At 60.5% G+C, this 15,897-nt stretch overlaps 2 protein-coding genes across 4 annotated transcripts in view; one reads left to right on the top strand and one right to left on the bottom strand.

Moving 5' to 3' along the window:
* WARS1 (tryptophanyl-tRNA synthetase 1) overlaps nt 1-2,444 on the top strand; it is a 32,107-nt gene extending 29,663 nt beyond the window's left edge. For both annotated transcript variants that reach the window (XM_082618982.1, XM_082618983.1), the window contains exons 10-11: nt 416-556; nt 1,730-2,444. In XM_082618982.1, coding sequence (XP_082475108.1) covers nt 416-556; nt 1,730-1,891 — 303 coding nt within the window. In that variant the 3' untranslated portion in view covers nt 1,892-2,444. The remainder of the gene's footprint in view (nt 1-415; nt 557-1,729) is intronic.
* A 142-nt stretch (nt 2,445-2,586) lies between these two features.
* SLC25A47 (solute carrier family 25 member 47) lies at nt 2,587-11,676 on the bottom strand. Of its 2 annotated transcripts, none has more exons than XM_082618984.1 (6): nt 11,528-11,676; nt 9,356-9,399; nt 8,975-9,046; nt 8,081-8,263; nt 7,126-7,450; nt 2,587-6,962 (listed from the first exon to the last, which is right to left on the bottom strand). In XM_082618984.1, the coding sequence occupies exons 1-6, from the start codon at nt 11,553-11,555 to the stop codon at nt 6,409-6,411; spliced, it is 1,206 nt and encodes a 401-aa protein (XP_082475110.1). In that variant the 5' UTR covers nt 11,556-11,676; the 3' UTR covers nt 2,587-6,408. The 2 variants fall into 2 exon arrangements, with proteins under 2 accessions (XP_082475110.1, XP_082475111.1); XM_082618985.1 differs by having other exon boundaries at nt 6,457-6,838.
* Nucleotides 11,677-15,897: the final 4,221 nt, after the last annotated feature.

The following is a 15,897-nucleotide window of genomic DNA, read 5'->3' as shown; positions in this document are numbered from 1 at the left end:
CTGCCCTCCCGGGAGCCCTGTCCTGTGCCTCGCGTCCTCCCGTCCACGGTGGGGGGCGGGGGACTGCTGTGCTCTCCTGTCCGCCGCCCAGAGCACGCCCTTCCCTGGTCGTCCCTTTTGCTCTGAAGATGGCTCATATCTGTCCTCTTACTGAACCCGAGGACACTTTAGGACATTTTCCCCAAATTTCAGCACAGGTGATGCTTTGGCTTTCCCGATTCTATTCTGTGTCTCTGGGGAGTGGGGGGGTCAGCTCATCCACCCTCCGGTCCCCCAGTCTCTGCAGTGAACCCCACGGTGGCCTGTCCCGGGCTCGGTGGGAAGGAGCAGTCCGAGGGCTCCCCGCACTGCTTGGGCCGGCTTCCACGCACAGGGCGGCGGCCCGACAAGCACGTGTGTCCTCTCACTGGCGCAGGTCAACAAGCACGCGTTCTCCGGAGGCAGAGACACCATCGAGGAGCACCGGAAGTTTGGGGGCAACTGCGACGTGGACGTGTCCTTCATGTACCTGACCTTCTTCCTGGAGGATGACGACAGGCTGGAGCAGATCAGGAAGGTGAGGTGGGGGCCCAGTGCCCACACGGGACCTGGAAGGCCTGGCAGCCACGCTGGGGGCAGCCAGCGTCCCTGGTGCCTGAGGGGCAGGCGCTCAGCTGAGACCAGACTAGAGTTGAGTAGGTCGGTCGTGTTCTGACCACGTGCCCAGAAACCTCATGAACAGATAGTTCCCAAAAGAGAAAATACAAACCGCTAGCGAATAGCCCCACAGAAAGGTTTAATCCCACTAGTCATCGAGAAATAGAAGTTGAATCAAGACGCCTTCAATGTTGAAACAATTCCACTACCGATTTAGCGGGTTTGTGCCGTATTTGCACTAGATTGTGATCCAGACGCTTTGGGGCTCACCCGGATGAGTCGAGTGTTCCCAGCATGCCTCTCAGCGGGCCAGAGAGCCCAGAGAGTGTTCCTAGCCCCTGCTTCGGGTTTTCCAGTTCTTGGCATCTTTTCCAAGAAACTAATCCTGAATGAGAAAGAGCTCTCTATGCAAAGACGGTAAAAATGATAGTAGCAAAAAGTTCAGAAGAGACTCCGTACAACAGAGGAAACCTTAACTGAGAATTGTCAGGAGGGGTTATTACGCAGGTGTGAGGTTTACGATCACACAGGAGAATACGCCAGTGACAGTAATAAAAGGACACCAAGTTGGACGTGCAGTGAGATCCACTACGTTTAAATACAATGCACCAGAAAAAAGCTAAAAGACAACATGCCAGGATATTAGCAGTGGCCCTCAGCCTCTGGGCACTGGCTTTGCAGGGGATTTTTTTCTTTACTTTGCTGCTGCTTTGTGGTTTGGGTACCTCATTAAGTTCGTTCAGTAAGTACATGTTACCATCACAATCAGAAAATGAAAAAAGATTTGGCAGAGATTTTAGAGAAGCCAGTAAGGCTGAAGGGGGCAGCCACGGGTTCAGGGCTTGGAGTCCCCCGACCCCTCAGGAGGGTGGGCGAGGTGGGGTGGCGGGCCCCGTTGTTCCCCTCGCTGTGCCAGCCTGAGTCACGGCTGCTCACCAGGGCCCAGAGTCATTTTAAGAAAGGCATGGTTTAAGGTTCTCATTTTTCTATGCCGCCCGTGTGCCAGGCTCTGCATGGGTGGTGCCCGGGCAAGGGTGGTACCCAGGGCGTGCGCAGCCGTTTCTCACATGGCCTGTCTCCTCCTCCCGGGCAGGATTATACCAGCGGGGCCATGCTCACCGGCGAGCTCAAGAAGGAGCTCATAGAAGTTCTGCAGCCCTTGATCGCTGAGCACCAGGCCCGGCGCAAGGAGGTCACAGACGAGATAGTGAAAGAGTTCATGACTCCCCGGAAGCTGTCCTACGACTTTGAGTAACGCTCACTTTCTATACACTTACTAAGAGATGTAATTTACCAAGAATCCCAGCCCAGTCGAATCACCACTTCCCTTAGGCTGTGTCACATGGTAATTACTGGCCTGGTGTCTATGAGCCCTCTGTGTGTATCAGTGCTGTTCCTTCTGCTGAATGTCATTCCCTGTCTCCTGTGAGCATAACCCTGTGGGGTGATTGGGTGCCGGGTAACACTGAGTGGTCACACAGACAAGTCCAGCTGGAGTCTCTCCCACAGAGCAGCCCCAAGGATGTGCAGCCTTGGGCTGGATGTCCACTGGCCAGCCTGTTCTGGTCCACAGGACAGCTCCTGTTTGAAAGCATCCTGCATCCAAACACACTCTTAAACGTGCTCTATCAAAGAATATGTAGTCTGTATGCATACCTGGCATCAAGATGTTATTACCATAAAACCAAAAAGAAGTGCTTCGAAAAGTTGATGTGGGGAAGCTTAATGGGCACAAGAGGCATTTCAGCACATGCCCCCCAAAATAAAAAAGAAGTGCTGGCCAAGAGCTTTGCTAAACATTTAACCAAGAGATCTCTCAGCTTGAAAGCTTCCTTGAACGTTTCTGAATATTGGCCAGAGTGGGCCAGTTTTTACTAAATTGAGTCTTTTGTGGGTGAAACTTCCCAGTTTACGTACTGAAGTCCAGACCATGCATGTACTGTACTCCAGAAATCATGCTGTTTTCCCTGAGCATACTAATATTTTGTTTGCACCAAGTAATCCTAGACAGTCCATCCTGAGAACTGATGGCTGCTTTACTCTGATTGTGCAAGACGCTGAGGGGAGTCTGTTGCCTTTGCAGGTGCTTTTGTTTTGACACTTGACTGGCGTGGAAGTCTGTCTGCACAGAGCAGTGCCCTGCCTGTGCCCCAGATGGGTGGGCAAAGCTAAGCAGCATGCAGCAGCCCTCGAGGCCCTCGGCTGTGTGTCCATGGGAGTCCCGTTTAACCGAGCGCCCTGTGTAGTTTCGGAAAAGCAATGGCCTGTCTCAGGGAAGCCCTGGGTCCAAGAGCCTGCCCTGGCTGGAGGTGCAGGGTCCACTCCTGGGTGCCCCGCTCTGGTCTCACTCGTGACAGATAAACTTCCTTTGGTCCCGCCTGTGTCACTGTGCTCCGTCTGGGGTTTGAGGGGTGAGCAGAGGCCTCACTCCAGCCCAGGGCCGTGCCGCGCCTGACCCTCCGCGGATGCCCTTGCTCCTGCACGGGTCATACCGGGATGCGTGTGGGATGGAAGCGCGGTCCCGGGAGCCCCACGGTGTGGAGGTGCAGGCTTCAGGAATCGGCTGAAAGCGGCCCCTTCCTGGCGCTCAGCGGTCTCCCCGTGCTGGTTTCCATCCTCCCTGGAGGTTCCCAGCAGCTGCTGGAGAATGCAAGCAGATGTCCTTGTTTCGCGGACAGCACGGGGCCGTCAGAGCGGCGCCATGTAGCGACAGGGCCCAGGCCAGGGGCCCAGCCGGAATGGGCTGCCTGCCCACCCTGTACTGCACGTGGGCAAACTGAGGCTCAGGAGAGGAATGTGACTTGTCCGAGGCCACACAGTGAGTTGTGACCACACGTGCCCATCCCGTCTCGTGTGCTGTCTCCTCGCACAGGCTGTTTTACACGTGGGGGCCCTGAGGTTTCCACCTGGGTGTCCAGGTGCCGTGTGCGGCACAAGCTCATCCCATCTCCTCTCCGGGCTTCAGCTCCCGCTGGACCGGATGTGGCCCGTGGAGGTGAGCCCAGAGGATGGCGAGGTTGTGTGGCCTGGGCAGCTGAGACAACCTCTCTCTGCTCCATCGTGTCCACGTCACAGGAGGGACCACAGCAAAGTCCCCGGGGTGGCAGAGCCGTCCCTTCACCCAGCCGGAGCCTCCAGAAGGAGTGGGCGTCGTCCTGGGGCCACAGAAGGGCGGGGCTGAGGCCCCACACGGGCCAGTGACTTTGGGCGGGACCCCCCCACCAGTTCCCCGTAAAACAAGAGCGCTGACACCTCATGTTTGGGTCAGCCGGGCCCTGGGCCAGAGCTCAGCTGACTTGCCCAAGGTCACTGCTGGTAAGGGCCACAGACCCTCCCACCCGCCACATTTTACTGCAAACCAGTAGATTCTTTTTTTTTTTTCAGTACGCGGGCCTCTCACTGTTGTGGCCTCTCCCGTTGCGGAGCACAGGCTCCGGACTCGCAGGTTCAGCAGCCATGGCTCACGGGCCCAGCCGCTCCGCGGCACATAGGATCTTCCCGGACAGGGGCACGAACCCGTGTCCCCTGCATTGGCAGGCGGACTCTCAGCCACTGCGCCACCAGGGAAGCCCGCAAACCAGTAGATTCTTAAAGATCCCCGAGAGATGCCCTGGATTAGGATGGGCAGGTGTGCGGCCCGGAGGTGTTTGGGGGCTGAGGCGGGAGGTCGGTCCCCAGCCCCCATGACTGTTAATGTCCACCCCTCAGACCTTGCTCCGCTTCTGTCCCCGGTCTGGGGGAGCCCAGTGGAGCTGCATCTGAGGGGCACTGAGGAGCCCGCTGACGGCAGTGGAGAGCTGGGCCAGGCCCTGCGCAGACCGTGGCAGATGCGGCTCGGAGGCCCCATGATCCCCAGTCAGCACAGGCTCTGGGAGCCCTTGGGTGACCACCGTTTATCTCCCATTTGAAACTTCAGGTGCAGCCTGGACTTGGTTAGGGTGGCCCCGTTCAGTAGGAGAGCCCGGCTCTGGCCTGCTGACTCTGGGCCCAGCCCTTCTCTTCCCCGTCCCTTCACGTCTGCCCTCCAAAGGGCCCTGCTTCCCAGAGGCTGCAGCCAGAGCGAGGCCGGAGCGAGGCCCGGGCCTTCCTGCAGAGCCACTTCCCCAGCACAGCAGAGCCGGTGCTCCGTGACCGACGGTCCCCCACCACCCCCATGAGGAAGGCGTGACTCCCCTTCCAGGGCCGAAGCAAGAGGACACACTAGTGGTCTTCTTGCCAAAAGTGGACACAGGGTTTGACGAATATTGAAACCTTTCGTTAGGAGACGCCCTTCTCCCAGCACTGGCCAAAGCTTCTCAGCATCTTGAACCGCAAGCCCGATGAACTTGCAGGAATCCGCTGCGGGACTTCGTTCACTCACTCATGCATTCCACACTCCCTGAGCACCTGCTGCGTGCCAGGCCCTGACATCAGGCATGTGCAGCCTGTGCGTGGCTTATCGTCTCGGGGCGGCGGGGGCGGGGAGGGGGGCAGGAGGTGGGTAAGTGACCAGACGACGAACCAGGCCCCACAGAGCAGAGCAGGAGGCACCTACAAGCAGCCGAGCTTCCTGGGGGAGGTGACGCCTGGGGTTAGCCAGGCCGAGAGGAGGGAAAGGCGTCCCTGGCAGGGAGCGCAGCGTGTAAGCAAATGCTTGGGTCCGTGCGACAGGAGAGGCCGAAGGAGAGGGTCCACCCACATGTTCTGGGAACAGGAAAGAGTTCTGTTCAGCCAGAACACTGGAGGTGGACCAGTGAACACTGGACTTCAGTCCAAAGTCACGGTCAAGGCTAGTGTCGGAGTGAGTGCTGAGTCGACGCAGGTGCTGTCTGGCTTTACCAGAGGGCTGCTGTGGTGGGCACCCGGAAGGTTCGTGTTGGACCGTCACTGGAAGCCACGTGGTGCCAGAGAGAGGGCTGGGGCCTCAGAAGTGCAGGCGTGAGACCCCCATTCTCCCTGCTGGGTGGCCTTGGGTAGGCCTGGTCCTCTCTGAGCCATTGTGATAACCTATGTACGGACCCAGCGGTGTTGAGGATACAAGGAGCCTCCCTCCTCCAGGCCCCGTGGAAAGGCAGCTCACATCCTGGCGTCTGGAACTGGCTGGAGATCAGTTTCACTCAGAAAGGGGGTGGGTCTGGGGTGGGGGTGGTGAGGAGAGCAGGCGTCATGCTGAAGGCTGAACGGCCCCCTGGGGCAGGCTCAGCGCCCAGGCGTGGCCCCCGGCCCCGAAGGCCGAGGGAGCGGGGCCGGCCGGAGAGCTGGCGGGGCCTCCGCATGCCATCGGTGCGGTAGGAGCCCTGGTCACACAGGTTTGGATGGCTTGGCCTCTGAGGACAAGCTGGAGATGGGGACCCAGTCACCAGCCCCACAGACCACGGAGCAACACCACTGAACTGCCCGAGAAACGTTTTATTGGCAGCAGCTCGCCGCTGAGCCTCGGGTCCGCAGGCGGAGCGAGGGTGGGTGAGCAGGACCGGGCGACACCTCCCTGAGCCTCCTGGTGTGGGGACCGAGCGCGCCGGGTGCCAGATGGCTGCGCCCGGCTTCTGTCTGGTGGGGAGGCCAGTTGGCTGCGTCTGAGGACCAGGAATGAAGAGCACACTGCCCAGCAGGGAGAGCTGGCCGGGGAGAGAAGGACGGGGAGCCGAGGGGACGCAGGGGCGCTCTGAAGACGTGGGGCAACGGGGAGAGGTGGGAGGGGAGCCGGCATGAGCCACTGACCAAGTGCACAGACGGCTCCAGGCGACCGCATCCTCATCCCAGAGGCCCGCTTCTCCCTGGCTCCTGTGACCCTCAGGCCAACCCTGGGCCCCTTGACCTCCTCGTGGTCAGTCGAGGGGATGGCCCCCTGGGGCCCAGACCCCGACACTCCCCTCCGCCTCCTCCAGCCCCTGCGGCCTCTGGCATCTGCTGGCGGGTTGGCCCCTGGGGATGGGCGCCAGCTATGAGAGCAGGCCCCGCATGAGCCTCAGCACGGCCTCGTAGGTGACAAAGACCACCATGTTGACGGGGAAGGCGCGACAGCAGCTGAGCGACAGCCCCTTGAAGAGCACCCTCGGCCCCTCCTCCCGGACGCTGGTCACCACGCAGTGCAGGAGGCCCCGGTAGCGGCGCTGGCCCTGCCCATCCGCCTGCAGGCGCGACTTGATCACGTCCATGGGGGTGGCCACGGCCCAGGCCAGCACCCCTGCACAGCCACCGGCCACCAGCACACCCAAGACATCTGCGGGGAGGGCCCCACGAGCACGTTGGTTGGAAGCTGCACTGGGGCCCCTGAGGAGAGCTGGTGGGCACCCAGGGCAGGGCCTGGCCATGAGGGAGCCCTGGGCTCTCGCCACCGACGTGACCTGTACAGGGCCACCCAGAGCAGGCCTGTCCTGACTCTCGTGTTGAGGGCAACGAGCTTCCCACCTGGCAGGCGTGTGACAGCCCGCCTCCTCCGCCCACGTCAACTCGCGCCAGGCTGAGCCTCACCACCAGCACCGCCCCAGGCCCCGGCCCCCTGCTCACCTGGCCGGCTGCGGCCAGCGGGAGTCAGCTGCTCACAGAGCACGGCGTACGAGAGGAAGTAGGTGGCAAAGGAGTGACCGTCCCGGAAGAGCAGGGCCGAGCTGCCCTTGTAGAGGCCGCGCAGCCCCTCCTCCCGGGCCACCGAGGCCAGGCAGTGCAGCGGCCCGCGGTACTTGGGCCCTGGCGCCCGACCCACAGGGGCTGCGGGGCACGTGGGGGGCGCAGCCGAGGGCCCCGAGGCCGAGGGGCGCCGCTGCTGCATCTGCGTCTGCGTCTGCGTCTGCAGGCGGACCTTGGCCACCTCGGTGGGCGAGGTCAGGAACACCTGGAGCGGGGGTGGGGCCGACAGGGATGAGGAGGCAACGCTGCCCGCTACCCACACTCCCTGCCCCTGGCCTCCCTCCACCTCTGCGGCCCGTGGTGGCCGCCAGGGAGCCTGAGCCCCAGGAAGCTCCGGGCTGGCCCACGGGCCATGGTGGAGCAGGGTTCAAAGCCGGCTGTGCCCACCCAGCCAGAGCCAGTGCTTCCTTTAGCTACACACTCTCTGCTGGCAGAGCGGCCTGACACACAGTAGGTGTCAGGTAAACGTGACTCCAGTTCATGAAAGCGCTTAATCTCATCATTAATCTGTTAATGACATATTAATGTATTATTTAATTAATGTAAGTATTTAGTGTAAGAATAATGTAACACTTAATGTAAGCATTGATAACGTTAATAGATAACAGGATAATTTTACTAATAACATTGGTTGCATGTCGTGGTCGCTCATACCTGTCAGACCCCATGCTGGGGGCTTCACACGCGTGACCTCACCACGACAGAAGCTCAGAGAGGCTCCCTAGCCTGCCCTCAGTTACCGAGTCAGCTGTGTCCTCAGCCACAGTCCCCCAGGCTCCATCCAGCCTCTCCCCAACCCTGCGGTCCCGGGACCCCGTCACCCCGCCCTACTCACGCGGACAAGGCCAGAGGCGAATCCCGAGAGCGTGATGTCCGTCTTGGCGGGCTTGGCGTCGGCGCTGCCATACCGGAACCGGCAGATGTGTGCGAGGCAGTGGCGATAGGTGCCGAAAGACACGGACGAGACCAGGGACACGGTGCACACGGGCAGCGAGAGGCCCCTGTAGAAGCCCCACACCTGGCGGCAGGTGGAGGGCGCCCGAGGGCTCGAGTCAGGCCAGAGGCCCAGCTGGGAGGAGTGGCTGCCCGCGGGGGTCCTGAGCCCCTGCCCCGTCCTCCCTCAGGCATGTCACGTAGACTGCCTCGGGCCTCAGTTTCCTCGGCTGTAAAATGGGGATGTAACCCCCGACTCGTGAGGTGGTGCTGAGGGATTGAAGGGCCCGGGTCCAGGCCTGACCTAGGGCAGCTGTTTGATGACGGTGATGTCGAACTAGCAGCTTGGTCGTTGCTGTTTCTCTTTTGCTCACCCCTGGTCGGCACTGATTCCCAAGTTCACTTTGGTAAGTGTCCCTGAGACCCTCCTCTGGACGGGGCTCCGAGCTGGACCCTGGGGCCCCTGATGACTCCACCCGGCATTCTTTCAAGGGGTGCCCAGGCTGGAGGGGACAGAAATGCAAACAGGTTCCTCCCCAGACCTTCCAAGTCCCCGGATGTCCCCTCTAGACCCTCTTCTGGAGGCAGGACCTCATTCTGAGCACCTCCTGTGTGCCAGACACCCCGGCTCTTGTTCTCAGAGGACTCCAGGAGGTTGGTACAACTTTTCCCACTTGGAAGGTGAGAGAGCTGAGGCTCAGAGAGGAGCTCAGTATTGCCAGGCTGGTTGGTGAGTGGCAGCCCTGGGGTCCGAGGCCCCAACATCCCGCTGCCGTGACCCTCTCCCCAGGCCTACCCGCTCTCGGCGATACGTGTCCCGGATGCAGTGCCAGATGCCCGTGTACTTGGGCTCTGTCTGGATCCTGACCTGTGGGAGAAGTGGGCTTCAGGAAGGGGTGGCTCCAGGCCAGGGGCAAGGTCGGCAGGCCCTGGGGGAGGGAAAGAGCCAACACCTGATTGTCGCAGCCTTGCTGACTGTGGGCAGAGCAGGGACAGTGAGCCTCATTTAAGATGAGAAATTTGAGGCCCGGGGGGAGAAAGGGGCACTACAGTCCCGAGGACCGTGGGGCGACTGGCTCTGAATAGCAGGCTAGAAAGGTCGTCTGGCCATGAATGGGGGGCTTAAGCCCAGGCAGGGGCCTTGGGGTGGGTGGCAGGGGCCTGGTGGTGACCGCACCTTCACCGTGTCCAGGGGGTAGCCCACAGCAACACCGCAGACGCCTGGAAGGATACCAGAGGAACCGGTGAGAAAAGCAGGAGCCTGAGCCGTCCCAGGGAGAGGGGGAGGGTGAACCCTGATGGTGCTCCTGCTGAGAAAGGCCACACCTGGCTCTTCTCTTCCACACCGGGTCTCATCAGTGAGGGAGAGTGACCCCCATTTTACAGATGAGGAAACTGAGGCTCAGAGAGGTAAAGTGATGTCTGCCAGGCTGCTAGTGGTTTCTCCTTCCCGAGTCTTGGCCCACTGGAGCCTTGTTCTGAAAGCCAAGGACACTCCTTGGCCTCCCCTCTGGCGTCGTGTTTTGGGAGACTTGGTCCAAAATTGGCTGGGCCCTGCCTCCAAGCCAGGCCGAGCTCGCCCTCAAGCCTCAGTCTGTGAAGGGTTTGTCTGCAAGCCAGGAGGCAGCTTCACCTCACAGCTCTGGGGGTGATGGCGGGGGGACACAGCCCAAGCAGAGGCTGGGGGCTGGGGAAGCCCGGGTGACCCCAGGCCTCTGTGAGGGACGGCCTGGAAGCACAAGTTTGCTTGGGACAGAGCAGGACTCAAGGCTTCCTGGACCAGGGCCCTCCGCCTCCTGCAAAGAGGGCCAGGTGCCACCTGCCTATCTCCTTCTCCTCTCCTGACACCAGGGTCTCAACGTCCAATGGTCCCAGCACTGCCATGAGAAAGACAGAGAGCGAGCGGGCAGGTCCCTGGGATTTCATCCCTGGGGGGTGGGGGGTGGGGTGAGGGCCATCTGAGGACAATACGGTATGTGGGGGCTGTGCCCTATTTACTGTGTATCCCAGGACTCGCTAAATATGCATGAATGAAAGAATAAAGTGAATGAATGAATGAGTGAAGGAACAAAGAGAGTGAAGCAAAAGACTGACTGACTGACTTGGGTAGAATTACCCCTCCTGGACCCTTACACATACCTCACCAAACTCCTACTCATCCATCAAAGCCCTGCCATAGCATCACCTCCTCTCAGGAGCCCCCCCGACCCCTATACTCTGGGCTGCCTCTGTGCCGGAAACACGTTAGTCACAGCCCCTGTCACATGGCTTTGCTGCTGTCCCACCGCCTGCCGTCTCTGACTCCAGAACTAGAGTTCCTCAAGGAAAAGGCCCAGGTCTGATCCCCATGACCCTGAGCCAGGCACAGAGCAGGAGCCCTTGCCACCTAGGCCTCCCCTGGGCTCTGGAGAAAAGATGCAGGACTCGGGAGCCCTTCCTGCCATGTGATCTTGGGCAAGTCAAGGCCCTTCTCTGAGCCTCCTCCTTAGGGGGCTAATGTCCAGGGAAGCAGCTGGCCTCAGGCCTGGCCCACAGCGGGACCTCAGGAAACCCACTGATGAGGCCAGGGCCCTGGTCTTTCCTGGCTCGGCACTGCCCTCCCCTTCTGAAGAGAACACCCCACACCATTCCCAGAAGTATTGACCGGCAGCTGCTGCTGTTTCACAAGAGGAGCAAGGCCAAGGATGCCTCACCCAAAATAGCCTGTGTGTGTGTGATCGATGCTGGTAGGAGCCCGTTCCCGATGGGCCAGCTATCTCTGGATCGGGCTTTCACAATAGCCCTTTCCGCAAAAGTGAAAACAGTCTGGAGGGTCAACAAGGCTGGGATTGGCTCTGCGTGTGCACACAGCCAGCGGAGGGGGGTGCCAGGCTCGGCTGGGACCCTCCCTTTCCGCGCCCACCCTTGCCGTCAGAGTGGCGGGACCCAGGCCCCGCCTGTCCTGACTGTCCACCCTCTCCTGGAGCCTCCCCTCCCTCCCCATGACTCCGCCATCCCGCTCCATGCTTACAGCTCCCAGGCTCCCCCTGGCCAGGCAGAGACCACCCTCTGCTCCCACCCAGCAGCCCCTCAGCCTCCCAGGCTGAGCCCCCCAGGCCAGTGCAGACTTCCTCCCCCCACCCCCCCGCCAGCCCCGCCAAAGCTCCTCCTGGGCCCTGTGTCGCCTGCCCCAAGCCTCCGGGAAAACTGCTCTCTCCTCCCAGCACCTGTGGCCCACACCAGGTGCCGGCCACTTCCGGGGGGCTTCAAACCCCACTGCTGCCCGGGCAGAACACCCCCTCCAGCCCCTCCTGCTGGCCCCAGGAGCAGCGGTCCCCCCCCACCGAGACCCCTCTGTCCCCACTGTTACCTCCGATGGCTCCAGCAGCAAACTCCATGGACAGCGTGGCTGGTGGGGAAGGCCCTGCGGTCAGCGTGCCTGAGAGAGGTCCGGTGCCACCACCAGGGTGGCCTCAACAGCTCCCCGCTGGCTCCTCTCAGACCTTATACCTGCGGTGGGGGGCGGAGCCTGCTGACCAGTGGCCCCGAAGGCAGAGGCCGTGCTGGGCAGCAGGCGGGTCAGTGCCCACCTGGACTCCCTCCCCACTACCCCACTGTTCCAGTGTGCTCAGGACCCAGGTGTCGGGAAGTGTGTGGGAGGCCACCGGAGGCTAAAGCTCAGGAAGCAAGATCCCTGTCTGCACCGCCTGCAGGCCTGGCCCCAGGCCACGTCCAGACAGCTCCTGGGGAGGCTGTGATACCCCCAACCCTCCCAGCCCAAGCTCAGACTTTATCCGTGTCCTGGGGCCTCCTCGGCTCCCCTGGAATTGCTCCTGCCCAGGGAACCCTCAAAGCTCCCTCGCTGATTCATTCAACAAACACTATCTGAGTTGAGGCTGCACCGAGGCAAATGAGACCCCGGCCCCGTCCCCAAGGAGCTCCAGTTAGCAGGGAGGGAGCTGGGGGCGACAGGCCACCGATGACTAAGCGTCCAGGAGGCTGGCCAGAGCCCTTCTGTGAGCAGCCCCAACAGAGGTCACGGGCGGCCCGCCCTCTGCTCCACACCCTTCACACCACCCTGGGCCCACACTCGCCCTGCCGCTTCCACACCTCTCTCCCTGCGCCCAGGGCCCCAGCCAGGTCTGCCTCCGTTCTGAGTCCCCAGCACCCAACACAGACCCAGCTCTGAGCAGGGCTCACTGAACAAAAGGACGGGGGCAGGGGCTGCTGATTGGCCTCTAACCAAACCGGGGCACTCCTGGAGGGGAAGCCGCTCCAATAAGAGGCCACTTCTGTCTGCTGGGCACTGGAAACCACTGTAAAGAACGGTGACCCTCCCCGCCGGCAGTCACACCCCGCTTTAGTTAACCAAGCACTCCTCCTTCACCAGCTCAGGGGGTCCTCGTCACAGCCCCGGGAGGGAGGCAGGGCTGATGGTCCCATTTTACAGATGGAGCCACTGAGGCCCGGAAAAGGGACTCGTGCAGGGCCATGCAAGCAGCAGGGCCAGAGTTGATCGCGGGATACTTGCACAACCAGCCCCTCTCTGACGCCGAGGGCCAGGCCCTGATGCCCGTGAGCCCTGCGCTCATGGCCATCAACCCAGTGGTGTGCTCAACACACCCCCATGTGACCCCACACAGCCCTTCGAGGACACTGAGGCTCAGGGAGGCTGTGCACTTGCCCAGGGTCACACCCGGTGGGGAGAGGTGTTGACATGGCAGTGTCTGGGCAGCGCTGTCCAGGCGGCCCTGGGGCAGGGGCCATGAGTCCGCCCGTTCCCTGTCCTCCGACACAAGGACCTGCAGGCTGGCCTTGAACTGACTGGTGCTGACAGAGGGGGAGCCCCGCCTCCACCTGCCCCCCTGTTTGTGGAGCAAGGGGGGGACACAGGTTGGCAGTGGCCGCTGCCACGACAGAGGACAAAGGGCAAAAGGCAGCCTTTCCAAGGCCAGTCCTGATATCCATCCTGGCCTTTAGAGAGGTGCATGTTAGCATCTGGTTAGGAGCCAGGCTGTCTGCCTTCAAATCCCAGCTCTGAGACCTTGGGCAAGCCCTTGACCTCTCTGTACCTCTGTTTCTGCATCCATGAAATAAGGACAGTACCTGCCTCTCGTCTGTGAGCACTCAGGGCAAACCCCGGGTGTGTCCCTGTGGGAGTGGCCAGCCAAACGCTAAGGCTGCATTAGTAGGAGCGTAGGTTCTAGAAGGAGGGAGGTGACGACAGGACTGTTCTGAGCAGGGCAAATCCATTTGGGACATGGGTTCAGCTGCAGATGTTACACTTGAGAGGCCGGTACCTTGGATGAGGAAGGAGCTTGAGGCATGTTGTCTAACTGAAAGAACAGGGAACTGTCTAGTCTCATGTTTCCTGCAGTGTCTAATGGAGTAAGTGCCACCCAGCCCCAGGCACCTGAGCCAGAGCCCAGGAATTGTCCTGGCCACCCTCCCCCCTGCACCCCACATCCTGTGAGGCACCCAGTCCTGAGGTCAACCCTCTGAAGTTCACGTTCGGATCCACTCCCGCTACCCATGTGCACAGCCCCCAGCTTCGTGGTCTCCCCCACCGGACAACAGCCCACCCCGCCCATGCCCCCCACCTGGGCAACAAACACTGCATGCCTACTACATGCCACTGTCTAGGCACTGGGCCACTGTAGTAAACACAGGCAAAGGTCCTTTCCTGGCTCTTATGTCCCAGGGGAGGAGACAGAAAACCAACACAATAAATAACCAAAATAAAGAGTCTGCCAGAGGGCGGTAAGTGACAGTGAGAGTCAGAGTAGGGAGGGGACAGGGGGTGTGGGGGGGGCGGGGACAGTGTTAGATAGGGCAACCCAAGAGGTGGCATTTGAGACAGGCGTGTTTTCTTGGTCACTGCAGCCAAGTTTCACCTGCCCTTTGTCTCCTGAACAAACATGCCCCAACTTTAGCCTTCTCCGCAGCAGAAACAGAAAACATGCCACCTCACTGTTTAGGCTGCTTTGTGCAGGTCTAAACGTTTCCCCAGCCAGCTGTGAGCTTCCGGCAGGCAGGGTCGTCCTGGATTTGTCCCTGAGCCCACGGCGCCCAGCCCAGGGTGAGCACCCTGGGGAGACTGGATGAGTAAATGCGTGAAAAAAAATGAGTCCGTGAATGGATGGGTGGATAGATGGAGAGGTGGATGGATGGATAGACGGAAGAAGAGAAGGATTGAGAGATGGAAGGACAGACAGATGGAAAGGCGAGTGGATGGGTAGATAGGTGAGGGATGGTTGGATGGATGGATAGTGGATGGACAGACGGATGAACCCAGGGCAGGGTCATGTGCTCACCCCTGACACAGGAGTTGGCAAAGAGGCCGTCTGGTGGCAGGGTGGGCAGGGGTTTTGGCTCAGGAGAACCCCACATGGTTTGGGGGAGACCTCAGCCTGGACTTGGCCCCTGGCTCCACCTCTCGCAGCTGTGTGAACTCGGACAGTGGTGTGACCTCTCTGAGTCTTGCATGGATGGCAGGAGACAGAGCCCATGGGCAGCTGCTGGGGCCACGCCTCCCAGTAGCAAGGGCTACTATTACCAGCAGCAAGGTCGGCTGTAGGCCTCCTCCACCAACGGCAGAGCCCCACCACGTGCGGCCTTACAGAGCCCGAGTGAGGAGTTCCGAGCCACCCTCTAGGGGGAGACAGACATGGCACAAACAACCGTGGCCCCGCCAATGCAAAGGGCTCGGGGGAGCGAGACCCCCCTGGGCATGGCGGGGCTGTTTGCTGGCCGAGGTGCCGTGGAGGAGCTTGACACATCCTACAATGCATTCTTACACTTCATAGCAAAAGGAATGACTACAAGTTATTAACAAAAAGTCCAGACCAAAGAGATGCAGCCAGCACAGAAGTGAAAGCCCCGCCACCCAGGCGTGGGTCCCGCCTCCCAGCAGGATGCAGGCAAATACAAGTTCTTTTTTACCATCGTTTTGCGACTTGCTTCTTTTCCTTATCAATACATCTGGGACGCCTTGCCACCGTGGCACCTGGGGACTCACTTCCTTCTCCTGCATGAACACAGTGCCCGTGGGGTGGCCGCGGGGCCTGGGTGGACAGGAGGCTGAGCCAGGCTGCCCGGGCGTGGCCTTCACCCTGAGCTTCTCACTGTGTGATCCGCTGGGGCCTCAGTCTTTGTAAAAGAGCAGTTCTGTTGCTTCCCACCGTATGGCTTTGAGAGGGCTAAAGCGTCAGCAGCCACAAGGCTCCTGGAGCCATGCCTTCAGCCAGCAGATGCTCTAAATATCACCCTTATGATTCAACTAGCTAGTGATGTCCTTTGAGCTAGTGATGTCCTTTGGATTGTACTTGGACAGACAAGTGTAATACTCCGGTCTGTTACAGAAAGTGCCCCAATAATCACGCTTTGGAGTCTTTGGTGTTTCAGTGGGCACGTTCTCAGAGGGGAGCTTGTTGGGTCAAGGATACCTGAACTTTTTTTTTTTTTGCGGTACGCGGGCCTCTCACCGTTGTGGCCCCTCCCGTTGCAGAGCACAGGCTCCGGACGCGCAGGCCCAGCGGCCATGGCTCACGGGCCCAGCCGCTCCGCGGCATGTGGGATCTTCCCAGACCAGGGCACGAACCCGTGTCCCCTGCATCGGCAGGCGGACTCTCAACCACTGCGCCACCAGGGAAGCCCCTGAACTATTTTTATCTATCACGTACGTTGCCATTTTGGCAGGATTTAGAGGGGCGGTGGTGAGGGGGACAGTGGGATTTCCAG

Source organism: Mesoplodon mirus (assembly GCF_964341445.2).
Source record: "Mesoplodon mirus genome assembly, chromosome: 4".
Lineage (NCBI taxonomy): Eukaryota > Metazoa > Chordata > Mammalia > Artiodactyla > Ziphiidae > Mesoplodon > Mesoplodon mirus.
The sequence above is the reverse complement of the archived record's forward strand: the minus strand, read 5'-3'. Positions and strand labels throughout refer to the sequence as shown.